A 25,684-nucleotide genomic window follows, 5' to 3' on the forward strand; every position below is an offset into this window, starting at 1 on the left:
TCTCTCAGCAAATAAAACCTTCATCTGAGCCATAAGTCACAGAGTTTCTGTTGACTGAGTCAGTCGTGGACTACAGAATTTATTTATTTTCAGCAGTTTTTATATTTTCAACGGTCCATTCAGACATCCAGCTTACAAACAAACTAAAAAAGACTGTGGGTTGATTTTTCTGTTCGCTGACAGGTCACCAAAGTGCTGAAGGATCTGGACATGGAGAAAATCATGACAGCTCAGGCTAAGAATCTAAGTGGAGGCCAGAAGAGGAAGCTCTCAGTGGGCATCGCCATTCTTGGAGATCCCAAGGTATCCGGACACTTAATTTAATTATTCTATTTGTTCATGTTACTCAGCCAACAGCCCGACAGGCTCCATGACATCAGTTTGCTGCTTTTCTGTCAGATTCTGCTCCTGGATGAGCCAACAGCAGGCATGGACCCCTGCTCCAGGCACCAGGTCTGGTCTCTGCTGAAGAGCCGCCAAGCCGGCAGAGTCATTGTGCTCAGCACTCACTACATGGACGAGGCAGACATCCTCGCTGGTATGGACTTACTGTTACATACAGCAAAGCATGTGACGAGTTCAGCGATTCAGTCAGAGCTCCACTCTGAGAATATGACTTTAAAGCTTCAGTTTACAACTTATCTGACCATTTACGGTTGGATCTACTGTCGTAGTTTGACTTCAGTTAACGGATCGCTCTGCGGTTTCAGAGCTTCCCAGAAGTGAGTCAGGACTCGAGTCCCTGTGCAACATGAGGATCGGTTCAATAACAGAAAGAATCGGCACTCGGTTAATGTCCAGTTAGTTTGTTATCGTGAAAATAAAACATGGTTATAGGTCCTGGTCCCTGTGCTCTGATTTTACAGTTTTTAAAAAATCTTTTTTAAATGTCTCGATAATTTACCCAAATTTAAGAAATAATTAAAAATTTTTAATGGAGTTCCTCATTGAAGGTTAAAGGGGAACTCCGGTGTTTTTAAACCTTATTTCTGGCATGAAATACGTTCATCTGCTCACTGAGAACAGTTTGGTGAAAGTCGGCGTCCTTCAGAAGATATTTAGATAACTGGAGATCCATATAACGGAGAGAACGGGGCTTAGAGGATGCAGCCTCTAAATAAGGCATTATCTGTCTTTATTTCACCAATACTTTAAGAAGAATGAATGAATGAACGTGTGCTATAGCTCTGTTAGCTCATAGCTGCTGTTATGTGGCTACTTGCAGCTATAGGAGAGCTAACGGAGGGATTTCTACACAGGCACTCTACTGGGACCACTTCATCCACACGCCCCCCTGCAGCACAGTTTATTCACTCCGTGCTCTGTGACAGTCGGCTAACTTCACACAGAGTTTGCTGCTGATAGTTTTGTGCAACATGGCAGGATATTTATCAGATTTTGAGTAAGATGGACGTTCTTACCGGAGTGAATAAGCTGTGCTGCAGGGGGGCGTGTGGATGAAGTGGTCCCAGTAGAGTGCCTGTGTAGAAATCCCTCCGTTAGCTCTCCTATAGCTGCAAGTAGCCACATAACAGCAGCTATGAGCTAACAGAGCTATAGCACACGTTCATTCATTCATTCATTCTTCTTAAAGTATTGGTGAAATAAAGACAGATAATGCCTTATTTAGAGGCTGCATCCTCTAAGCCCCGTTCTCTCCGTTATATGGATCTCCAGTTATCTAAATATCTTCTGAAGGACGCCGACTTTCACCAAACTGTTCTCAGTGAGCAGATGAACGTATTTCATGCCAGAAATAAGGTTTAAAAACACCGGAGTTCCCTTTTAAATACAGGATAAAGTGCCAGACTTTAGGAGAAAACCTAACTTTATTCTACTCTCCAGATCGTAAAGCCGTAATCTCTCAGGGACAACTCAAATGCGTCGGTTCGTCATTGTATCTCAAGATCAAGTGTGGTGTCGGATATCATCTCAGGCAAGTAGCCCTTCTGACATCCTGAAGTGTAGAAACTTAGGTTACAAGCTTATAACTCATCACCACGTTTGCTGCTTCTTCTTCTGTCTTCTTGCAGGATGTCCATCAGTGAGCGGTGTGACGCTGAAAAGGTCTCATCCTTGGTCAAGCACCACGTCGCCAAAGCCAAGCTGTCCCGACAACACGAGACAGAGCTGACGTTCACTCTGCCTTTTGAGAGCATGGACACCTTTCCAGGTCAGATAAGGCTGAAGAGCTAACCTTTCAGTCATTTCTGCTTCCTTCCAGTTTGGACATTAACCTCCAAACAGGTTCAGGATATGGCGTAACCACGCCTTCTTTGGGGGGGTCGTGTCCCCCCCAAATATTGAGAAAATACCAACCTGTCCCCCCAATATACAGAAGAAAATATGTAAAATGCATGTTCTCCTTTTATGAACCCTGTCAAGGGATCGGTCTCTTGTTATGTCTTATTTATTTTGAGTTTATTTCCGTGTGTTACCGTGGTAACGGCTGCACCGCCGTCTCAGCAGCGGTTCTCCTTATCTTTACGTTGGACTTCTACTTTTGACAGAGCAGATTGTACCAGAACAGGAAATCCAACACAGAATCAACAAAATAAACTTCCGCCCCCTTTCAAAATAAAACAACTTAAATGTAAATGTGATTTATTTCTACAGCCCTTTACAACAATCCATTTCGGTGTACCAAAGTGCTTTACATCAGATAATAAATAAAGAAAAGAATAAGTACAAAACAATAAAATAACAGTAAACGCAATAAAATAAAATACAAAAATAACATTAGACTATTGGACTTTTCATTGTTAATGCACATTTTGAGACATTGACACAATAGAAATGAACTTAAAAGTCCTCGGCACATTTTTTGTTAAAGGAAAAGTCTGTAATTTGTTACATCATTAGTTGTCCTTATTAAAATATTTCCATCAACATGCTTTGGGTATTTGGTGGTTTTCCATTGGAAGCTGTCCTATTTGCTACAGAACTACTGGAAGAGCATAACTGTAATTGGTAGGTGTGTTTAAGGTCAGTAAACAGTAAGCAACTAACCAAAACAAAGTGGGGGGGCAGTCACTGTCTCGGAGAAATTACACTATTCCTTTAGATGTGAACTTACATGGTCAATGTAGTCCTCTAAACTATGTTCTAAATGTCCAATTTTTCATATAGAAATAAAGAATTGTAGATAATGCACTCAACAATTTTGTTTTTCTTGGACCCCCCCAATGGTCACCATGGTTACGCCCTTGGATTCAGGTTACAGCTCTTGACGAGTGATGCGTTTGTCATTCACAGTCTTGTTCTCAGAGCTCGACTGTCAGTCTGATTTGGGAATAATTAACTACGGCGTGTCCATGACGACGCTGGAGGACGTTTTTCTCCGTTTGGAAGCAGAGGCTGAAGTGGATCAAGCCGGTGAGTGAACACCAAAATGCTAGTTTAGTGTTGTTAGACTTATTGAATCCAGATTGCTCTTGGACTGAGTAAAATCTGTGTTTGGTGCCTCCAGACTACAGCGTGTTTAATCGAGAGCAGGCTGAGGATGAAGTGGACACCGCCTCTCTGGATGATGCAGACCAGCGGCTGCTCATGTTCTCAGACAGCAAGTCGGATGTCGTGGCCGGTCACGCTCTGTGGCGGCAGCAGTTCAGCACCGTGGCCTGGCTGCACATGCTCAACATGCGCCGGGAGTGGAAGGCCTTTGTTTACACGTGAGTGTGCACGGTCAGGGCAGAAGATGCAAGTTCGGCTCGACCGAGAGGGTAGAAACGAGAAGGGGAAGACGAAATGAACACATGTTAACAGCAACAAACATAAAGGGGCTGAGAGGGGTGTTAAAGCCCATCACTGCCTAAAGGAAACAGGGATACATGTTTCTGTATTTATCAGACGCTTTTATCCAAAGCGACTTACAAATGAAGATATAACAGCTTTATAAAAAGCTAACAATAAGCTACATAGAAGGAACCCAGGAGTCCGACTCTGTCAGAGGGGACAGAGTAGAGATAGGGTGCAGGCATAGAAGGAAGAGCAGAAAGATAAAGTGCAGAGATAGAAGGGGGAGGGAAGTACAAGGTAAGTGCTGGGATAGGAGATGCTCTCTGAAGAGCTGGGTTTTCAGGAGCTTCTTGAAGATAGACAGGGACGCCCCTGTTCTGGTAGCGCTCGGTAGGTCATTCCACCATCGTGGGACGACACATGAACAGAGTTTGGATTATCTTAGGCGTGGTGTAGGAGCTGCTAGACGACAATCCTGGGACCAACGGAGGGACCCAGTTGGGACAGAAGCCTTTGCAAGAGCATTCAAGTAGATGGAGCCGTTCCATTAAGCTCTTTGTAGCTAACATCAGGGACTTGGACCTGATGCAGGCGGCTAAGGGCAGCCAGAGGAGCTCAATGAACAGAGGGGGGACGTGTTCTTTTAGGCTGATCCAAGACCAGACGCACCACCGCGTTCTGGACCATCTGCAGAGGTTTCACAGGCTGGAGACCAGTTAGGAAACCAGTTAGGAAACCAGTTAGGAGACCAGTTAGGAGACCAGTTAGGAGAGCAGTTAGGAGACCAGTTAGGAAACCAGTTACAGCTGAAATTAGGCTTTATTAAACCACCGTCCTCGTCCCAGTATTCATGCACAGGAGCAGGAATAGTAACTAAAATCTGTGAGATTCAGTGATGTGGAAAAGGCTTCAGGTCATAGTACAGCTGGAGTCGCTGCACAGTTGGCTTTAAGCTGCTTGAATGGTGATATGTGTGTGTGATAAATTCAGGATTTTATTAGAGCAGCTGAGATGTGGTCTTATCGGGCCAGTTTCTGACAAAAGAAACAGAACAATAGGTGAATGAGAGCAGCTTTATTGGGATTTCAGCTGGTTTAATCCAAAAAGCAGCCTGCAGGAGTGATTTTATCCTCATTGGGTGTGTTAATCCTGCTGCCTGATATGTCTTATTGCACTTTACAGCGTAGGATCATGCTTTATCTGGCTCAGAATGCCACCCTGTATGGTGCATCCTTTCCTATTGGTCCAGAACACTGCAGAACACGACGTTTGTTCAACTCACTCATTAACCTCCTCTGGCTGCTGGACCTCTGCAGACTCCTCTCTTTAGAGAAAATCTCCTCTCCAAACACCCTAACAGACACTTATTTAGTACTTTTGGAAACTCTGCCCTTCTTTTAATTACTTTTGCACTTGCCAGGGTCTCTAACTGTTCTGAACTATGGTTTAAAAGTCTGCTGAGTAAGTCGGTGTAAATAAAAAACCTCCAGGCAGGGGTATAGTGCAGAGGATGGAGTCAACCGAATTATTTTCCTGTCTCTGATGAGTAAAAATCCTTCTAAATTCACATTTAGCATGATACAACCCCTTTTTGTTTGAATGGCAAAGAGGCGATCCATCCTTGTTTAGTGATGATTATTTACTAAAGTCAGGCAGCAAATACTGAACACCGTGATCTTAAAGACTCTCTTTATAACAGCCTCCAGCTAAAGGTGAAGCTGCAACATCCGTGATCTGACCGATCTCCTTTTGGGAGAAACAGCAGTCTGTATGTGTGCTTTAAGACGCCGTCTGAAACCATCTCTTCCTTTGCAGTCTGGTCTTGTTCCTGCTGTTTGTCGCTGCCGTCCTCGTCGTTTCTCTGGCAACAGGAAACATCCAGATCCACTCACCAGATCGCCAGTTTTTGCCCACTTACCTCCTGAAAAGAAACCAGGCGCCCCGGAGATACGCCACCAGCCTGCTGGTTCAGAACTCCTCGGGTGAGTCGGCCACAGATTCGAAGGAATGAATCTGAATCATTTCTGCTGTGCAGCTGTTAAACGACACTTCTGCTTTTGCACCATCAGGCTCGGATATTTCTGACTTCATCCACAACCTGGAGTCCCAGAATATCAAAGTGGAACTGATGAAGCAGGCCGACTACATGGCTGCAGCTCCTCACAGCGCTGCCATCAATGTGACAGGATCCAGCAAGGTCATCAGAACACTGATCTTAGAACACATTTAGGGATGAAATGCTCTGTGTTTCAGGACTGCTACACCCTCTGTGTTAATTAGACTTTTATTTGCCAGCATGTGGCTGTAATCCCACTTTTCCTGCTTACAGGGTTTTAGATACAGCGTTGCCTTTAACAGCACCACAGTCCACTCGTTACCAATGGCTGTCAACATACTGAGCAATGCGCTTCTGAGAGGTCTGAACGGTACCGGCCAGATCCGAACCTGGACCAAACCCTTTGATTATGTGAGTATCTGCCAGAAGACAAATCTTATAAATGCTGTTTCTGTGGTTTTTAAAGAGATTAACATTTTAATTGGGACCTCCTTCAGCAAATCCCGGATGCTACATCCTACGCTCTGGTCTACATAGAGGCCATCATGCTGGGAATGCTGGCAGCAGGAATGCCGGCATATTTTGCAATGGACCACACTCGAGATCGAGAGGTGAGCGCGTGCAACCGGTCTTTAATGCACTTCACAGTGGTTAGCTTTGTGTGAATAAGCAAAGCTTTAACCCAACAGTATTTTACTCCAGTGGAATCATGTGAATGTCTTATAATGGGTTCTTCATATCTGAAGGTAACGCAGGTCGACTGCTTTCCTTCCAGCCTGGGGGAGGCTCTCAGAAGTCATGAAATCCGACATTTAGGACACTGCTGTGTTAACAGACTGAGTTTTAGGATTTTATTTTATAAAAGTAAAGAAAAGTGGAGGAAAGGGAGTCCTCCTCTCCAACTTTATCCAGGCTTTGCTCCCCTTCAGAGGAGGGCTGCACAAAATCACGATTATTTCGATCAATATTGAAATCACGATCATTCATCATGTCTGGAAAAACATGGATTTTTATTGCACCGTTTAAAAAAAACAATGTACCAACAATTTTTAGTGAAAATTAAACTTTAAATTAGAATAAATGATAAATAATGTAAAATAAAAACCCAATAATTTAACATTTTAAAGCACTAACTGTATTGATCGGACTCGTCTTTGGCCAAATAAAAAGATATGGCTGTTATTCCTGTGTCTTTGGGAGGTGGATGGATCGGGTTCTGCCCGGTGCCGGCTGCTGTAAGTTCGTCTGGGTCGGCGCTGGACACGGATTTATGAATTAACTTTAGCTTTGGCCTTCTTTCATTCCCCATATTTAGTTTTGTGATGTTTTTTCAGGTAATTTAATAAATTAGTGGTGTTACTCTGGGGCAGACTCTACTCTGTTCCACTCTTTGCAAATTTATTCTTGTTTAAAGTCACTTTCCCTGAATCTGAAACAGGCAGCTTAATGAAGCCTTAACCATGCTGGCGCCCCCTGGTGGTTGGTGGACTACTGGTTGAGAACATGTGGTTAGAAGCAGGCAGCAGAGCTGCATTTTTAATGTAAATATCGTTAACGATCAGGTTAATTTAATCATAGCCACCAAAATCAAAATACGATTAATTGTGCAGCCGTACTTCAGAGGTGGATCGACTTCAGAACCTCTTAACAACCTGTTTGCTTCTCCACAGAGTCGCCTCAGAGCCGCCTCCTGACATCGCTGTAAATATCTGTTTGGGTTTTGTTTCACCCTCCCTTTAGTGTGTTCTGAATGTCTGTAGAGGAGCACAGTCCAGGAGGACAGTTGGTCTTTGCCACAGACTAGTTTTAGTCTTGTTTTCCTGCCGCTTTTCTCCTTTAGAGACTCTGTTTCAAACAGCAGAACCTTTAAGCTGCTGAATGGATGTTGTGAATGCTGACTGTGCAGAAAGGGTTTAAACCCACTCCTGTAAACCTCCATCAGAACCAGAACCAGGAAGGGTCCATCTGCCTGGACCAGCTGGGGCTGAGAGGACAGGAAAGAGGGGACAACAAGCAGCGTAACACCAGGCCAGAGATACCTGCTGAGAGAGAGAAACACAAGTTAATGACAGCAATGATGTCAGAGGGAGGAGAGGTGCATCATGGGAGCTCCCCCAGCAGGCTGGGCCTATAGCAGCAGAACTATGGGATGTTTCAGGCTCACCTGAGCCATCCCTAACTATAAGCTTTATCAGAAAGGAAAGTTTCAGCCTGATCTTAAAGGTAGAGAGGGGGTCTGCTTCCTGAAGCCAAACTGGCAGCTGGTTCCACAGAGAGGGGCCTGATAACTGAAGGCTCTGCCTCCCATTCTGCTTTTAGGGGCCTGATAACTGAAGGCTCTGCCTCCCATTCTGCTTTTAGGGGCCTGATAACTGAAGGCTCTGCCTCCCATTCTGCTTTTAGGGGCCTGATAACTGAAGGCTCTGCCTCCCATTCTGCTTTTAGGGGCCTGATAACTGAAGGCTCTGCCTCCCATTCTGCTTTTAGGGGCCTGATAACTGAAGGCTCTGCCTCCCATTCTGCTTTTAGGGGCCTGATAACTGAAGGCTCTGCCTCCCATTCTGCTTTTAGGGGCCTGATAACTGAAGGCTCTGCCTCCCATTCTACTTTTAGGGGCCTGATAACTGAAGGCTCTGCCTCCCATTCTGCTTTTAGGGGCCTGATAACTGAAGGCTCTGCCTCCCATTCTGCTTTTAGGGGCCTGATAACTGAAGGCTCTGCCTCCCATTCTGCTTTTAGGGGCCTGATAACTGAAAGCTCTGCCTCCCATTCTGCTTTTAGGGGCCTGATAACTGAAGGCTCTGCCTCTCATTCTGCTTTTAGGGGCCTGATAACTGAAGGCTCTGCCTCCCATTCTGCTTTTAGGGGCCTGATAACTGAAGGCTCTGCCTCCCATTCTGCTTTTAGGGGCCTGATAACTGAAGGCTCTGCCTCCCATTCTGCTTTTAGGGGCCTGATAACTGAAGGCTCTGCCTCCCATTCTGCTTTTAGGGGCCTGATAACTGAAGGCTCTGCCTCCCATTCTGCTTTTAGAAACTCTGGGAACCACAAGGAAACCTGCAGCCTGAGAGCAAAGTGCTCTGTTGGGGAAATATCCAACTGTGAGATCTTTAAGATGTGATGGAGCTCGGTCATTAAGAGCTTTATATGTGAGGAGAAGAACCTTAAATTCTATCCTGAATCTAACAGGAAGCCAATGAAGAGAAGCTGAAACTGGAGAAACATGCTGTAGTCCAGTCCTGAAGGAACAGACTCTTGCACACATGGCAGTATTCATAGACTCCAGTCAGCGGTACTAAAACAAGGAAAATATGACTTCATGTTCTTCCTCTGCTCCCCATTTTTCATTGTTTTCTCTTGTATTAGGAAAACTAGATGCTAGACTGTCATCAGACAGAGATTCTTCCTGTTTAGCTCATTGCTGCACTGGCCTTTTCAGAGACTCAATGTCTTCCTCAGATCAAGTGTCGCTCCACGCTGCGCATCTCAGGCCTGCTACCCTCAGCCTACTGGTGTGGCCAGGCGGCGGTGGACATCCCCTTCTACTACGTCATCCTGTCCTCCATGAACATCCTGCTCTTCTCCTTCCACTCGGGGAACCTGCTGACCTCCAGCAACCTCACCGCTGTGGTGCGTACTGCTGCCTTCGCACGCCGCGGCTCAGAGGCTGGCGCTCTCTCTGCCCCCCGTCATGACCTCTCTTCCTTCCTCTCAGGTCCTCTGTACCGTGGGCTTCGGTCCGGCCATGATCCTCTTCACTTACGTGCTTTCTTTTGGATTCACGCGAGTTCAGAGCAACAGGGATTTCTTCTCCTTCATTTCCATGATGGTGAGGCGAGAGCGTTTCAGCTTCTTCTTCTTCGTTTTTCTTCTTCTTCTTCTTCTGTGGCAGGCGACGGTTCTAATGTCTGTGTTGGTGGTTTTCACAGATCTGCGTGGTGTCGGCCACCCTGGTCCAGCTGTTGAACGACTTCCCTGAACTCACCAGAACCCTTCACAATGTCTTGTGTCTCTTCAATCCTCTCTATCCTCTCATGGGCTGCCTCAACTGCATCACCAAGGTGGGTTCGGCACGAATGTGCAACACTGGAGTGATTTAACTGATTAAACACTGATGAACACGAGGGCAGTGTCAGAGTTTTCCGTTTCCTCAGAGGTCATAACGGTGGACCCTCAGCTCAGAGTTGTTTTCATAGATGGTTGCAGAGAATAAGACTTTTTAACTTGCCGTATTTTCCGGACTGTAAGTTGCATCAGGACCAAGAACAGACCTCGTCCACAAGGGCGTAACCATGGTAACCATTGGGGGGGTCCAAGAAAAACAAAATTGTTAAGTGCATTATCTACAATTCTTTATTTATATATGAAAAATTGGACATTTAGAACATAGTTTAGAGGACTACATTGACCATGTAAGTTCACATCTAAAGGAATAGTGTAATTTCTCCGAGACAGTGACTGACCCCCCCCACTTTGTTTTGGTTAGCTGCTTACTGTTTACTGACCTTAAACACACCCACCAATTACAATTATGCTCTTCCAGTAGTTCTGTAGCAAATAGGACAGCTTCCAATGGAAAACGACCAAATACCCAAAGCATGTTTATGGAAATATTTTAATAAGGACAACTAATGATGTAACAAATTACAGACTTTTCCTTTAACAGAAAATGTGCTGAGGACTTTTAAGTCCAGGTTCATTTCTACTGTGTCAATGTCTCAAAATGTGCATTAACAATGAAAAGTCTAATAGTCTAATGTTATTTTTGTTTTAAGTTCTTTTATTTTGAAAGGGGGCGGAAGTTTATTTTGTTGATTCTGTGTTGGATTTCCTGTTCTGGTACAATCTGCTCCGTCAAAAGTAGAAGTCCAACGTAAAGATAAGGAGAGCCGCTGCTGAGACGGCGGCGCGCCCGGTGGGTCACTCTCATTGGCTGGAGTGTTAGCGATTGCAGCCGTTACCACGGTAACACACGGAAATACACTGAAAATAAATAAGACATAACAAGAGACCGATCCCTGGACAGGGTTCATAAAAGGAGAACATGCATTTTACATATTTTCTTCTGTATATTGGGGGGGACAGGTTGGTATTTTCTCAATATTGGGGGGGGACACGACCCCCCCAAAGAACGCGTGGTTACGCCATAGCTCGTCCATGTTGGTAATCTGATCCGGTGACTCGTTGTGTTCAATGAACTCCCGGAAACCGCCGACCTTGGTTGGGAAGTCTGCTGGCAGTTTGTGACACAGCGTGCTCTGATGGAGCGGCGGCTCCAGCTGGCAGGGCGTGGAGACGTAACCGAGCCGTTCCTCCAGCTCCCGCCGTCTCTCTTTCAGCCCTCGATGAGCCGTCTGCAGTCAGATGAACCTTTGCCTTGTGTCCAGTCCCTCTGAAGTCTCTCACTCTTAGTTTGTGCCACTCGCTGACTGCTTTGGCTGCATATTGTCCAACCTGCAGTTAGTAATCTGCAGAAGTCTTTAGGTTAATGTTTGAGCGGCACAGGAGCAGCAGATCGTCGTCCCAAGCCCAGAGCGTCCTCTGGCTGCTGCAGATAACAGTGTTTACCCTTCGGTTCACGTCAGTCAGCATGAATTAACCTTTAAAACACGTTAAATTATATATATTTTGATATATAAGTTGCAGGACCAGCAAAACTATGAAAAAAAGTGCAACTTATAGTCGGGAAAATACGGCTTTTTGTTTTCAGTTGTTTTCAGGTTTTAAAGCATGACAACATTTTCTTTTAGTTCACGCCAGAAGCTCAACATCTGAACAGGTTCTCCTTTTGGGAGGATAATCTTGCAGAAGTGATGAGTCACCTGTGTTTTTATTCATTCCAGGCGACCTTCCTCCCCTCCGTCTACGAGGAGAACCTCTTGTGGAAGAACCTGCTCATTTCAGTGGTGGCTGTGCGTTTCCGCTTCAACCTAATTTGGTGCAAACATGGATGAAGGCTGCAGCTTGGTTTCCCCTTAAACCAACATGTGTTTGTGTGTCTCTGCTCAGCCTTATCTGCAGTGCATCCTTCTGCTTTTCCTGCTGCGTTGGCTGGAGATCCGCTTCGGAGGAAGGGCGATGAAGAACGACCAGCTCTGCAGGTGACCAGCAGGTTTCAGGTTAAAACTCAGGAGCCACTCATAATCAGGCCAAATTCTCTCGTGATTTGTTTGATTTTTAGATCTAGATAAGATAACAGCTGATTATTTCAGACTTTAAAGGCTAAATATATCAGAAATTGTGCAGTTTATCACCAAGTAGACTTTATGTCCAGTTTAAGTTTGTTAAACTCACAACTTTTATCACCAAAATGTATAAAATGTGTGCAAAATATCACAAAACGCTGAATATCAGACGCTTGAATCTTTACTCTTTATTCAGTTTGATTAGATAACGATTCAGCTACTAACCGTAGGATCTATCTGAAGATGCTACTCTGTCACTGATCAATAGAAAGCCGTCATATTCCCTTTTTATTTAGTGTTTCTAAAGATTAGACGGCTGTGTTTAATAAAAAGCTGCAGCCTCGTATTTACCAGCATCTGAGGGACGAACTCAGTGCTGAACGTACTTTATGTAACGTCCATGAATCATTTGTTCCGGCTCCTCCACGAGCTTTACTCCTGGGGGTCTTTTCATGAAGCTGATAAGTGTCTGAAAGCAGATTTGGAGCTCCGATGAATGTCTGTCTCTTGTATTTTTGGTGTTCACAGACTTAATTCCATGTAAATTTAGTCACATCAGTGACTGTTGATCTTCTTCTTCCGTTTTATCCCCCAAACTATCAGATTATCGTCAGCTCAACGCTGTCTTTGCAGTTGAAAAGTGACAGAATTTTACTGCTGAAGCCAGAAAGTCTTAGAATAAGGAAACGTTCACATCTCCTCTGAATATATGCCAACAACAAGGGTTTATTTTCTTCCTAAATATAATCAGACGGGTTGTTTTACGTCTTTATGCAAATAGGAAAATGATGCCTGAGGCTGCTTCCTGTCATTTAAAGTCCCATAAAATGGCTCCATGAGTGCAGTTTACCTGCACATGTCGGCATATTTAATGTTTTAACTGAATAAAAAGCTCAGGAGGATGATTCCTTCACCTGCACCTGATTTACCTGAGTTCACAACCTGAGTTACTTCCAAGAAATGACAAACTTAAGATGAAATATCATCAGGAAGACCTACAAAAGGGCTTTTTCTGTCCTTGTTGGGATGGATAATGTTCATGTTAATGGATAAATCTGATCATATGAAAGCTTTAAAGTCGTCTTTGTCCAACAGTCCATCAGGAAATGCAACCAAAGCCTGAAATTGACTCTGGTGCTCGATGGAATCTCTTCCTCAGTATGCAGACCAGTGAGAAAAACTTCCCTTTGCAGATGTAGAACTAACCTAAGTTGCTGTAATGTGTCCTTAGAGCTGAAGGACTTTGTGTTGCAGTAAAAAAACGAGCCTAATTCATCAGAATGTGACAGAAGTGATGAAGCCTAAACGTAGAAAAGCTGCCTCTGGGAGGGTTTTATTAAGAAAAACATGTTAAAGTGTGAGTCTCACTGGTTTCTCAACCTTTACAGGATCTCATCCAAGTCGAAGCCCAAACTGGAGCGAATCCCAGAAGAAGGGCTGAACGAGGACGAGGATGTTCAAATGGAGAAGGCCAGAGTGAAGGAGGCCCTCACCTGCCAGTCCTGTCAGGAGGTAGATATCACAGAGAGTCCATCTGTCTCCAGCAGCTGCGCCATGAGCCACGAACACAAGCTGATTTTGTACCTTTTCTCTGTCAGAAACCAGCTGTGGTCGTGAGCAACCTGAGGAAGCAGTACAAAGGCAGAAAAGAGGGTTTCACTTTCAGCAAGAAGACAAAAGTGGCCACCAAGAACATCTCTTTCTGTGTCCGCAAAGGTGCATTTAGTCCCTTTCTCCTGTGACAAATGTTCTCCTGAACCCCAGAAGCTGAGCTTTAGGAAGAAGCTAATCTGCTGTTTCTGCAGGTGAGGTTCTGGGGCTGTTGGGTCCGAATGGAGCAGGAAAGAGCACCGTCATGCATATGCTGTCCGGGGACACCGACCCCACTGCAGGCCAGGTACAGATGGAGCTTCTTTGTTCTTCAAAGATTGAATCTCAGTGCTCTGAGAGTGAGTCAAACCTGCACGAACTCTTCCCTGTGGGGGTTAGATCAGACTCTCTGGGCTGAGAGTGAGCAGCTCATAGTCTGGCAGATGGTAAATCCGTTCATTTTGTGTTTGAGCTCGGTTTCAGAGCCTCCGTTTGGATTTTCCAGTTCATAAATGTGTGTTTCTCTGAAGAAAAAGTGAGCTGGACCCAGTCTTTCAGCCTCGAGCTGCTGCAGAACAACACGAGTTCTTTTGACTCGTGGGAAAGATTTAGTCAGATTTCCAGATTTGATTTCTTCTTCAGACCCAAAACATAGAAATCTGACTTTAATAAATACAGAGAAACAGTGAATAGAACAAAAGTCACTCCTTTTACTTGCCTCCATCTAAAAAAGAGGGATGAAAATCAGAGAAATATCTAATCTTTTTATAAGTTTGTCACCTTCTGTGATGTAAGGAAACAGAACAGTTCTATTTAGGATGAGGCTAAAAAAGCAAGTCTGCATCAAAATTAAAGTCCATCTGAGTCTGTTTGGTCCTTCATGTGCGCAGTAACATGCTTTGGAAGTTTATTTTGAGCCTTCTGTTGGTGTCCGTGTGAAAAACAACCGAAACAGATGAGAATAAGAGGTCAGAAACGTGTCTTTCTGCCTGCCTGTGTGCAGGTGCTGATGGGAGACTACAGCACAGAGCTGCGTCCTGTGGAGAATCCACTGGAACACGTGGGCTACTGTCCTCAGGTGAACACTCTGTGGCCCCGGATCACTCTGCAGGAACACCTGGAGATCTACGCCGCCATCAAAGGCCTGAGAGGACAGGACGTCCCCGGCATCATCAAACGGTGAGTTCTGCACCGTCAGCAGTTCCTGGGGGTTTAAAAAGCATCCGGGCACGAGATGTGCCACAAAAACTTTAATTTAAGTCACTTAATGCCAAACAGAGCCTGAGCCGGTCCCTTCAAACTGCGCCAGATCCAGATTAATTAGAAATGAACTGCAGTCATAAGTGGGTGTTACAGGTTAAAAAGCCAAATACTGAGCATCACAGTTGGGTGGATCTTTCTGCTGCTTTTAAACGAACATTTGAATGTAAATATAATACGAATAAAAGAGTCTGGTTCTGGTAGAAATGTGTCCCTTGGTTTTTACTGTGTTGTCAGTGTGGTGAACGCTCTGGAGCTGAAGGACCACTTAAACAAACAAGCAAAGACCCTGTCTGCAGGACTCAAGAGGAAGGTGAGAACAGTCTGAACCCACCGCTGAACCGGCTCGGCTCGGCTCAGCTCGGCTCAGCTCAGCTCAGCTCAGCTCGGCTGCAGCACCCAAACACCAGCACAGAACATTCTGTAGAAACAAAACAAACCTGTGCTTTGCCTTCATTTCATTTTGACTTGTCGTGGTCTGAAAGGTTGAATGTCTCTGTTGTTTTTTCTTTAAATCAGGGCTAAAAACCTATTTATTTCAGATGGCTTTTAATACCCAGTAGAATGGTGACTCTTTTATATTATCTTATTCAGTTTTGCTGTATTTTATTGTTTTGTACGTATTCTTTTCTTTATTTATTGTCTGCCGTAAAGCACTTTGGTACCGAAATGGATTGTTGTATAAATAAATGACATTTTACATTTCACAGTTGTGCTTCGCCTTGAGCATGATCGGGAATCCTCAGATCGTCCTGCTGGACGAACCGTCTGCAGGGATGGATCCGAAGTCCAAACAACGCATGTGGTGAGACACTTTATGGGTCAGATTTAACCAAAACGATCTGCAGGGAGCAGCACAAAGTCACAGACAAGCAGACCGTATCCTGTCACCGTGGTTACGACCCTGATGTAGTTTATTGTTAGCTTTTTATAAAGCTGTTATATCTTCATTTGTAAGTCGCTTTGGATAAAAGCGTCTGATAAATACAGAAACATAAGTGACAGAGAATTTGGCAGTTTTGGGCTGTAATTGTGGGATGTAACACCTTCATAATAAAAACAAACCTCCATTTGAGGCATCAAGACACCATCAAAAGCCCACAAAAATGTCAAGAGACTGTGAAGCAAAGCGTTGGCTGGAAACCAAAGTCGTGAACTGCGGTGCCTCAGCTGTCAGGTGCTGCAGGGCAGGTTCACACCTGTACGTGCACACCTGGGAGTGTGCACGTACTTCGAAACAAGTCAGAAGCTCCTAATTTAACGGTTCACGACTTTGTGTTTCACACGGACCGTTATTACTGTCGCACAAATTGCTGCGTTTGTGTCGCAGCTTGATTTGATGCAGGAAACCGGAGGAAAATGTCTAAATATTAAGTTTATTCATTCAGCAGAAGCTTTTATCCCAAGCGACTCGCACTCATATCCCAGGTAGGCAGGGGGCGTAACCGGGGGCTCACACCAAAAGCGTCGTGAGCGGCCAGCTGCCGTTCATTTTCAATGTAAGCTGGCGTCGATGAGCGGCCGGCGTTGTGAGCTTCATGAGCTTCGTGAGCTTCAAGAGTTGAGAAAGACTCAACTTTATGCAAATGAGCAGTGATGCGACGCGACGACAGCCAATTAGGGCCGATCTGGATTCCGAAGGCAGAAAAAAGGCAGAAAAAAGGCGGTAGAAAGGTGGGAAAAAGGCGGAAAAAAGGTGGAACAAAAGGCGGGAAAAAAGGTGGAACAAAAGGCGGGAAAAAGGTGGAACAAAAGGCGGGAAAAAAGGTGGAAAAAAAGGTGGAAAAAAGGCGGAAAAAAGGCGGAAAAAAAGGTGGGAAAAAGGCAGATAAAAAGGTGGGAAAAAGTGGAAAAAAGGCGGATAAAAAGGTGGAAAAAAGTGGAAAAAAGGTGGAAAAAAGTGGAAAAAAGGTGGAAAAAAGGCGGATAAAAAGGTGGAAAAAAGCAGAAAACGGCAGAGCGCAAACACAAAGAAACACAAAGAAGGCCCAGAGTACGATCCATGGTGAAAGAGGGAACCGATGTATGGATGGATTATTATATATATATATATATGCTAGTTGCTATACATATAAGCCCCGCCCCTTTGGCCGCTTCCGGCGGCAGAAGAAGTAGAAGCAGCGGGTTGTGAGCCTTTGGTGTGAGCCCCCGGTTTGGGGGTCTTTTCTAAGGACCCCAGCTGGAGGTGAAAGCCAGCAATCCTCTGATCGGTCTCCTTTCTGCAGGAGGGCCATTCGTGCTGCCTTCAAGAACCGCCAGCGAGGAGCCGTCCTCACCACGCACTACATGGAGGAGGCCGAGGCCGTGTGCGACCGCGTTGCCATCATGGTGTCTGGCCAGCTGAGGTTAGCGCTTAGAAGGGAGTTCTGGAAGATTCGCCAGGTTTCTGGTTTATCCTGCAGCTTAAACGCCGCCCGCCTCTCTCCAACAGGTGCATCGGCTCCATCCAACATTTAAAAGGGAAATATGGTCGAGGTTACAGTCTGGAGGTGAAACTCAGAGAGGAGCTGACGGGGCTGCAGCAGGTGGCGCTGCTGCACAAAGAGATCCGCCGGATCTTCCCTCACGCCGCCCGGCAGGAGAGGTGAGTCCCAGGCCTCAGTCAGCCTGAGGGAAACCGCCTCCTCAGCAGCTTTTAAGATGCGCCGTTAAACCGTTTCAAACGTCCTGCTGCTGGGAGGAGAGAAAACGGTGAGTTCAGGCGGTTTGGGATGCAGCAGAAGCTGGAAGCTTCAGAGGGAAACAGCTGCAGCACCGAGCTGAGTCCATATAAAAAGATTATTTCATACAAAACTGGATTTTCATTAAAAAGTCGACGTAAAACCCAAACATTCGTCAAATTAAAGCTCCTGTAAAAACCGTGTTGCTGCTGCCTTCTTCACAGCTTTGCTACTCTGATGGTGTACAAGATCCCCATGGAGGACGTCCGATCTCTGGCCAAGTCCTTCTCTCAGTTAGAGAGTGGTGAGCCTCCTTCCTCCTCCTTCCTCCTCCTGCTGCACAGATGAATGAATCCATTTAATGTAATTCATGCTTCCTTTTGCTTTCAGCCAAACAGACCTTCAACTTTGAGGAGTACAACTTCTCTCAGTCAACATTAGAGCAGGTAGGTGCTGAATGAGCTCCAGAGATTCCACCGATAGCTACAGCTCAAATGATACTGACGCCACTCATCTTATTGATCCAATAAAAGTCACATTGATCAGGTGCTGCTGAGAGGTTTTAGTGTTTGTTCAAAGGTCAGAAGAGTCGCTGAATGCTGATCAAAGTGTTTAAACCGTAGAGATTAAAGGCTGTGGCGATGAGGAAGAGGACTGTGATCCGTTACGACACACTTTGAATCGATAAAAACAGCCTTAACTGATGAGATGCTGTAAGAAGGAGCTTCAGAGGGAGCAAAGACGATAGAAACTATCTGGTTTAAAGTGTTTATCTGTACTTAAGAACATTTCTAAACCAAGAATCGTGCCAAGATTAGCTTGAAAATAAGTTCAAAGACGACCAACTCAGCCAGAGAAAGGAAGATGGAAACAGTTTGTGAAGAAGAGCTTTAGGCTCTCTCCACCTCTGACCCCTCCTGACCTCTGACCCCTGCAGGTTTTCATGGAGTTTGCGAAGGAGCAGGAGAGCGAGGAGGATGAGGTGGGGTCCCTCAGCACAACCTTCCAGTGGCAGCGGCTTCGGCAGGACGGCTCCCTCTCAGCCAACCACGCTGACAGCATCGTCCACCAGCTGTGAACCGTCCGGCTTCGTCGTGTGAGGCTCGCCGCCGGCTGCCCGCCGCCGCTCTGACAGACTCCCAGCTCGCACTGGGACAGCCTCAGGGCTGAGGTGTGCATGTGCGTGAGCCTCGTCCTCTGGGGCTCCGTGTTTTCTGACTGAGGGACCTGCCAGCATGCTGCCACCTCCTCATGTTTCCACTTTGTGATCCAGCAGGAGTCGTCACTGTCGGCATGTTTTTTGCTCGCCTCCGAGGCTTTTTTGTCTGTTGTGTTTGTGACACTGTTTTTTTTTTTTAGCACTAAACTGAGATCCATCCATGATCGAACCAAAGCAGCACACACCGGCCCTCACACACTCTTTTCAGAGTTTCCTCTGAGGCTGCGTCCAGCCACGCCTGGGCAGGGTTTCAGCGTGTGGCAGGCGGCTGTTGGACAGGCGCCGCTCGCCCCGGGAACGCAGTGTAGATATGCACCAGTACATGTAGCGCGGCGCCCTCTGACCCGGGACGTGGAGCGGTGCAGCCGGCTCTTCTTTGGATGTTTTGAATGTACGTTGGGCCTCCAGCACGAGGAGTCTGTAACCCAGCGACGGCTCTGAGGAGCTTCCTGCCGCCGCTCTCTCACTCCGGTGCCACTTTTAACCACACAGCTGTTTTCTTACCGTGGCGTAGTTCGTGTGTGTGTGTGTGTGTGTGTGTGTGTTAGTCGTGCTGTAAAGTTTCTGCGTAATCTCACATTTAAACAAGCAGGTGCATCATCGGTGCAATACCTATCAGCAAATTGTAATTTTTCATCACTTTCAGGTGAGATCTTTGGCTTAAAGGGAGATTTTTCCACTCACGGTGGCTGCTGGGTGCACAAACTAACCTAAAACAACAGGAAAAGATGATGAAACGCAACACAAACTGACGTATTGGGGTGTCGTCCGCCTCGGTTGGAGCCGGTTTCTTGGACTTGTCGTCCAACAGCTGCAGAACCTTCAGGTTCCTGAAAGGAGAAACGATCCAACACTCACTTATTTAGCAGAGTTTCTTCTTCCCAGTGTCTTTGTTCAGGGATGATACCTCAAAGTGTTCATGCTGTAGCTTCCATGTCTGCCACAGATTGCTGTTTTTTAAAATGTCACTTTCAGGATTCAGTGGGACTTTTAATGTGAAAAGTGTGAAATTCTTGGTTTTTTTGCACACATTTAAGTTGTTTTCTCAAACAAACACTGGATCTGCCCTCAGTTGAACAACATCGACTCATCTCACGGTCCCTTTTTATGTTATTTAACTTGTTGGTGACATCAACGGTTAGGCCTCAGTTTAACATGTAACCAGCAGCGTCACATTTTAGTTGATAAGGTTTCACCTCAAGAAGACCAAAATGTTCTTTTTCCTCTGGAAAAAGGGGCGTCGGAGCAGGTTTTATTTGATTTTCCTGGTGGTGGTAAGATTTGCACTATTTCTGGGACGTTTTCTAACCTTTTTTTTGTATTATGCAATCTTTGTAAGATTTTCCGTGCACCAATTTAATTTTTTAAAGATCGTGTTTAGTTGTGTGCAGTGTTTGCCTCTTGTATCGTCCTGTCTGGAAGGACTTTTGATCTATACACAACCTTTTAATGAATAAATGTTTATTTAAAGGAGTTTTTTCGCCTGTTTTATGTGAATATTTTAAGTAAAGTTTCATAAAGCCAAAAGCTATTAATTTAATTGATATAGGAGTTTAAATACATGGTCCAGGGTTGCAGAAGTTTTCTGATGTATTAAACATGTTTAAACCAAAGGTGTTCCTGTGCAGTTATATTTAGCTTTATCTTTGTGAAGGTTGTAACCAGTTTAAAGGTTTAAGGCCCTCTTGAATGCAAGTACAACAGTCTCTGAGAACTTAATTCGCCACAGAGTCAACGTGGAGACAAACTACACGTCATCAGTTAACTTTACAGCACGATCTGTGGGAGGAAGCTTGAATATGTGGTATTTTACTGTTAAATTGTTTTATAGCAACGCAGTTTGTTTATAATCTATTTGATTCATTATTACAACAGCTACAAGAGATTTGGTGATATATCTCGCAAAATTAAAGAAAGACTGATTCAAGTTTTTATTTTGTATATTTTCCCTGGATGTGAATGCTAAGTAGAGCTAGCATGTCTCTTCTAAGCATGTAGCATAGTCTCTATACTAATTGTGCTATAGGTTAGAATAGTCTATATGCTAACTGTGCTATAGGTTAGCATAGTCTATATGCTAACTGTCCTATAGGTTAGCATAGTTATCATTATGCTAACTTTCCTCTCGCTGTCACAGCGGTAAACAAATCCAGGAACATTAAATAATCTAAACCAGCAGAATTAGCAGATACATTTAGCTGCACATATGTGTTCACTTTTTGATTTATTGTATTCTTTAAATGAACTGTTAAACGTCGCCTGGGACTTTCTGTCAGTTATAACAGTTTATCAGCCTCCGTTATTGGTATAATGTTCATTTACTGCCCTCTTGTGGTCACAGCGCGGAACTACAATATACAAGATGACTTCCGGTGAGTACCGGAAGTACCTTTGTCATCACCGTAAACTTTGTGCTCTCTTTACGACCTTTTCATGTAGAAAAAAAGTTTATTCATATAATTTTTTGCTCTGTTTTTACTCGAATGTTGTGATTTAATTAACAGATAATTTGTTCATTCTGAGCGAGGCGTCCTATCAGAAATCTGTTTAACAGTAAACCAGCTTGTATTAAAAGGTTAACCCTCATTTTGTCAACAGTTTGTATCCGTATGACAGTTATGTCTGATTATAGAAAAGAAAAGTTTATTCATCTAATTTTTTACCCTCTTTTTACTTGAATGATGTAATTTATTAAGACAGTTTATCAGCCTCCGTTGTTGGCATCGTGTTCATTCGCTGCCCTCTTGTGGTCATGCTGTGGAACTACATCAGCGATTACACTTCCGGTTAAAATTTAATAAAATACAACTACATATTAGACGTGTTTAGTTTAAAAAAGCTCTTATAGGAAAGCCTGGAGTAAATGTGCACCGTAAAATAACGTGAAAGTGGGTTTAATATCAGGTAAAGAACGGTGCTAGGAACCGTAGCAGGCGCCTGAGTTTCATGAGGGAACACAATTGAGGTCGGAAAGGACAGGAGCTCTGCTGCATTACTACAGTACGTGAAGCTGAAAGCTCTTTGCTTTTTTTGTTTTAGGCGAAATCGTTTGTCTTGTGAGGACGAGTCAAATGGCGGATCTTACGCTGACAGAAGCAAACGAGTGTGAATCTTCGTCAGATCCGAAGCAAAGAGCGGAAAAACAGCAACAGAATACGTGTGTAAACATTGGTGTGGCCTTTCCCAGGTGGGTGTCACTGAGGAGGGACAAATGTTTCCAGTCTGACGTCCAGGTTGCCTGTTTTCTACTGAACAGGTAATGCCACCCGTTCATGTTTTCATCCTCTGTTGTTTTCATGTGAGAATGAAGAAAAATACCAGATTTCTGCACCAAAACTCCTGTTTTATTTGGTCTGTTGTGTTGTTATTAACGTTATTTTAGTTATTGCTCTTTGCTAAACTTATGTGGTAGATTTGCAACATCCAGCTGAAGCTTTTTCTTTTTCTTTTGTAAGTCTGCAAACAGCAAAAGAGTTCATGTCAGCCTCCAGTTCACAGCATCTGTTTTCTGTTAAACATCTGCTGTCTCACAGGTTTAAAAGCTCAGAAATGATCCAAACTAAGTGTTCTGGGAACATTTGATGAAGCAGCTCCAAAGCTTTGATGCCTGCGGTCTGTGGAGAGCATCGGTCAAATGTTCCCTGAGACATCCCAACGTTCCCTGGTGGTCAGCAGGACCTTCAGGGAATGTGCTGGATTTTCAGGGCGGTATCTGTCCGTTGATGAGTTCTTGTTCCGGGTTTTTCCGTCAGGATGAAGCCTGTTGTGATGGATTTTGTGCCGTGTAGCAGTCCCACTCCTGATGTTGCTGTTATTTCTGCAGCTATGAGCGAGCTCACACACCACCGGCTCCTCCCCCACCCTCTGAAGTGGCACCAGCAGCCGCCTCCGGCTCAGATGTTTCCAGTGGAGCAGACAGGTGATTTCACTTCATGGTGTGAGTCCAACAGCAGAAGGAGCAGAACCCTGCTGACCTTCCTTCTGCTGGATATTAAGTGTTGGTTGTGTGTGGTTCCAGTCTCAGTCAGCTGCGGGAGAAAAATGGCGAATGCGACCTGATTTCTGGAGAAAACTGCTCTGAAAGGAGGAACCTTCCACCCGATGACCGCAGCAGGTTCCCGGCTCGGTCAGAGTGGCTGCCGACAGACGCCGGTAAGTGACACGTTTAATGCTCCCCCCTCTGTTGGCTTCACCTTATTGAACTTGAAATGTTCCTCTTGTTCTGGAGCTGGAAACCTTTCAGGTGAAACCCAACCACAGCTCAGACTGCAAAGCTTTAGTTATTTTAACTGTTTATGCATTTAGCAGAAGCTTTTATCCAAAGCGACTTACAGGTAGGCAGGTAGGACCTAAGGACCCTACTGGAGGTAATACCTTTCATGCAGGGGATTTGAACCCAGGTCTCCTACATGGAAGGTGACAATCATACTACTACACTATCCAGTCCCAATATTTAAAGGGTTTCAGTAGACACCTGAGGGGAAGGAGCTCACTCCACAGCTGTTTTATGGTCCCAAAATGTGCTCCCAGCCACGTTACCCACAGCCATCTGGAAGTGGAGGGTTGGGCCGGTGGAGCAGCAGCATTTACATTCAATAATCTGTCAGATGGAAAGGTTTGCATGTTCTTAACTGATAAGTTAATGGCCGTGTGTTTTCCACTGATCCCTGCAGACATCCAGCAGCTGCTGGTGGTGAAAGAGGAAGTTCCATGGAGCCCGAGTCTGGAGCAGCACAGTCCAGACCTCCTTCACGTAAAGGAGGAGGAGGAGGAGGAGGAGGAGGAGGAGGCTGACATCACCGTGAAGAGTGAAGGCGATGATGCTGATGAGAAACCTCAGTTCCATCAAATCAAACCCGAAGACAACAGAGGGGCAGAGCCTCCAACCAGCAGCTCAGCTGAACACATGCAGGACACTGAGCGAGAGGCCCGGACCGGACCGGAACCACACAAGAACCCGGCTCCAGACAGTCGTTTACAACCAAGTTCAGATGCAGAGGCTTCCGACTCTTCTGAGACTGAAGTCAGTGAATACGAGGAGGAGGAGGATTGGCAGGAACCGCTGGCAGACTCTCAACCTGAAGTCGAAGCTGGCGAGAATGGAGGGAAGGCGAGCCCGGCGCCGGAGTCGGGCGAAAACGGTGACGTGGGCTTTAACACTGTGAAAAAATCCTTCAGGTGCTCCCACTGCGGCAAACGGTTTCTCTACAAAAGGTCTCTTCAGATTCACATGACGAGTCACTCGGGAAAAGGTTCTTCCAGCTCTTTGGTTGATACAAAAAGTCTCGGCGAGAAGCAAAGTTCGGCTCCAAAGACGACAGCCGAGGCAGAAGAGAAGCGATTTGTCTGCGATCTTTGTGGCCAGAGATTTACCCACCTGACAAGCCTGAAGGGGCACGTGAGAGTCCACACGGGAGAGAGACCTTTTCGCTGCCATGAGTGCGGTAAGAGCTTCATCCAGCAGGGAAACCTTCAGAGGCACATGACGGTCCACACGGGAGAGAAACCATTCAGCTGTGATGTGTGCGGGAGAAGCTTCAGGCAGAAGGGCATCCTGCAGACACACATGAGAGTCCACACAGCAGAGCAGCCGTTCACGTGTGACGTTTGTGGGAAAAGATTCAAACATCACGTCACCCTGAAGTCTCACATAAAGCTCCACACAGGAGTGAAACCCTTTGATTGTAGCGTTTGTGGTAAAAGATTCACACGTCAGCGAGGTCTGAAGACGCACATGCTGGTCCACACGGGAGAGAAACCGTACAGCTGCAGCTTATGTGCCAAAAGATTTAAGCACCGAGCGACTCTGCAGCGACACGTCAAAGTTCACACGGGAGAGAAACCATTTAGCTGTGACGTCTGCGGTAAGAAATTCATCCAGCAGGCGATTCTGAAGAGACACATGAGGGTGCACACGGGAGAGAAACCCTTCGGATGTGACGAATGTGGCAAAAGCTTCAGCCAACACGGAATCCTGAAGAGACACCGAAGAGTCCACTCTGGAGAGAAGCCGTTCAGCTGCAGCCTGTGTGGGAAAAGGTATACGGACCATCGAAATCTGAAGGTGCACGCACGCGTGCACGCAGGAGAGTAACCGCGCGGTTACCGCAGGGAACCACATCAGCACAGACGCTCAGTGAGCTCCGGCTGAACTGGAAGCTGCAGGTGTTCAGAGGGCGTTAGCTCCTCCTCCCAGAGAGGACGGCGGCGTGATGCCAGAGGAGCCACAGCGACTGTACGACCACGCCGTGGCGTGATGATTAGCGCCGTCACCTCACAACAGAGGGTTCCTGGTTCGATTCCCAGCCGGGTTCTGTCCGTGAGGAGTTAGCGGGTTCTCCGGGTACTCTGGGAGTTGTGTGTCTCTGTGATGGACTGGCGACCTGTCCAGGTGTGCCCGCCTCTCGCCCAATCACAGCTCAGTTAGCAATAGCGTGGCTTTCCGCTTTGAAAAGGTTTTGGATGCTTAAAGAAGGTTTTATCTGTTCTTCTCTGGTGCTACAGATGTTCTTTACACCTGTTGCTCAGTGTTTTAGTTCCCTTTGTTGGAAGCTTAAGGACGACACGGTGTTATTATAGATGAGATCACCCCCCCCCACTGGCTCCTTTCAGTGCATTTCTTTCATGGGTTTTTCCTGTTTTTAGGCACATGTGATGCTTCAAATAAAGACTGTTTTCATTGTTATCTTCAGTGTTTCCATCCTGTTTATTTAATTAATACCAGAGATGGACTGCACTGCAGCTGATGCTCTACACACTTTTATTAATGATGCTAACATCAATACATTTCTCTGGAAAACTTTCTGTGATATTTCACGACCACGTCATTCATCATATAATTCACCAATAAAACCGCAGCAGGAACTGACCACATGTTGTCCTTACAGGCGCTGATCCGTTCGTTAACAGTCGCAGAACCTGTTTCTCTGCATTTTCCACTCTTCATACTGTCGCTTTGAAAGAACATTTGAAACGG

At 45.5% G+C, this 25,684-nt stretch overlaps 2 protein-coding genes across 2 annotated transcripts in view; both read left to right on the top strand.

The window, feature by feature from the left end:
- The window catches only part of abca5 (ATP-binding cassette, sub-family A (ABC1), member 5), a 34,741-nt gene extending 14,428 nt beyond the window's left edge, over positions 1-20,313 (top strand). Inside the window, exons 13-38 of the mRNA XM_072373511.1 lie at positions 184-303; positions 400-538; positions 1,846-1,936; positions 2,034-2,173; positions 3,256-3,375; positions 3,470-3,671; positions 5,554-5,720; positions 5,808-5,935; positions 6,068-6,205; positions 6,292-6,405; positions 9,254-9,424; positions 9,510-9,623; positions 9,724-9,855; positions 11,638-11,706; positions 11,804-11,895; positions 13,368-13,491; positions 13,578-13,695; positions 13,785-13,876; positions 14,573-14,748; positions 15,067-15,142; positions 15,540-15,634; positions 17,055-17,174; positions 17,261-17,413; positions 17,714-17,793; positions 17,880-17,935; positions 18,427-20,313. Of these exons, the coding sequence (XP_072229612.1) occupies positions 184-303; positions 400-538; positions 1,846-1,936; positions 2,034-2,173; positions 3,256-3,375; positions 3,470-3,671; positions 5,554-5,720; positions 5,808-5,935; positions 6,068-6,205; positions 6,292-6,405; positions 9,254-9,424; positions 9,510-9,623; positions 9,724-9,855; positions 11,638-11,706; positions 11,804-11,895; positions 13,368-13,491; positions 13,578-13,695; positions 13,785-13,876; positions 14,573-14,748; positions 15,067-15,142; positions 15,540-15,634; positions 17,055-17,174; positions 17,261-17,413; positions 17,714-17,793; positions 17,880-17,935; positions 18,427-18,567 (3,168 nt within the window). The 3' untranslated portion in view covers positions 18,568-20,313. The remainder of the gene's footprint in view (positions 1-183; positions 304-399; positions 539-1,845; positions 1,937-2,033; positions 2,174-3,255; positions 3,376-3,469; positions 3,672-5,553; positions 5,721-5,807; positions 5,936-6,067; positions 6,206-6,291; positions 6,406-9,253; positions 9,425-9,509; positions 9,624-9,723; positions 9,856-11,637; positions 11,707-11,803; positions 11,896-13,367; positions 13,492-13,577; positions 13,696-13,784; positions 13,877-14,572; positions 14,749-15,066; positions 15,143-15,539; positions 15,635-17,054; positions 17,175-17,260; positions 17,414-17,713; positions 17,794-17,879; positions 17,936-18,426) is intronic.
- Positions 20,314-21,552: 1,239 nt separating this feature from the next.
- On the top strand, positions 21,553-25,318 carry LOC140278506 (uncharacterized). Its single transcript, XM_072373529.1, has 4 exons — positions 21,553-21,964; positions 22,532-22,627; positions 22,727-22,860; positions 23,382-25,318. The coding sequence occupies exons 1-4, from the start codon at positions 21,780-21,782 to the stop codon at positions 24,800-24,802; spliced, it is 1,836 nt and encodes a 611-aa protein (XP_072229630.1). The 5' UTR covers positions 21,553-21,779; the 3' UTR covers positions 24,803-25,318.
- The last annotated feature ends 366 nt before the right edge of the window (positions 25,319-25,684 follow it).

The sequence above is a fragment of the Leuresthes tenuis genome, unplaced genomic scaffold (genome assembly GCF_036924035.1).
Source record: "Leuresthes tenuis unplaced genomic scaffold, fLeuTen1.0.hap1 SCAF_20, whole genome shotgun sequence".
Taxonomy (NCBI): Eukaryota; Metazoa; Chordata; class Actinopteri; order Atheriniformes; family Atherinopsidae; genus Leuresthes; species Leuresthes tenuis.

Coding starts and splice junctions, on each gene's coding strand:
- LOC140278506 (XM_072373529.1), top strand. CDS start 21,780: ATGGCGGATCTTACGCTGACAGAAGCAAACGAGTGTGAATCTTCGTCA. Junction 21,965..22,531: donor GCCTGTTTTCTACTGAACAG/GTAATGCCACCC, acceptor TTATTTCTGCAG/CTATGAGCGAGCTCACACAC. Junction 22,861..23,381: donor GTGGCTGCCGACAGACGCCG/GTAAGTGACACG, acceptor TGATCCCTGCAG/ACATCCAGCAGCTGCTGGTG.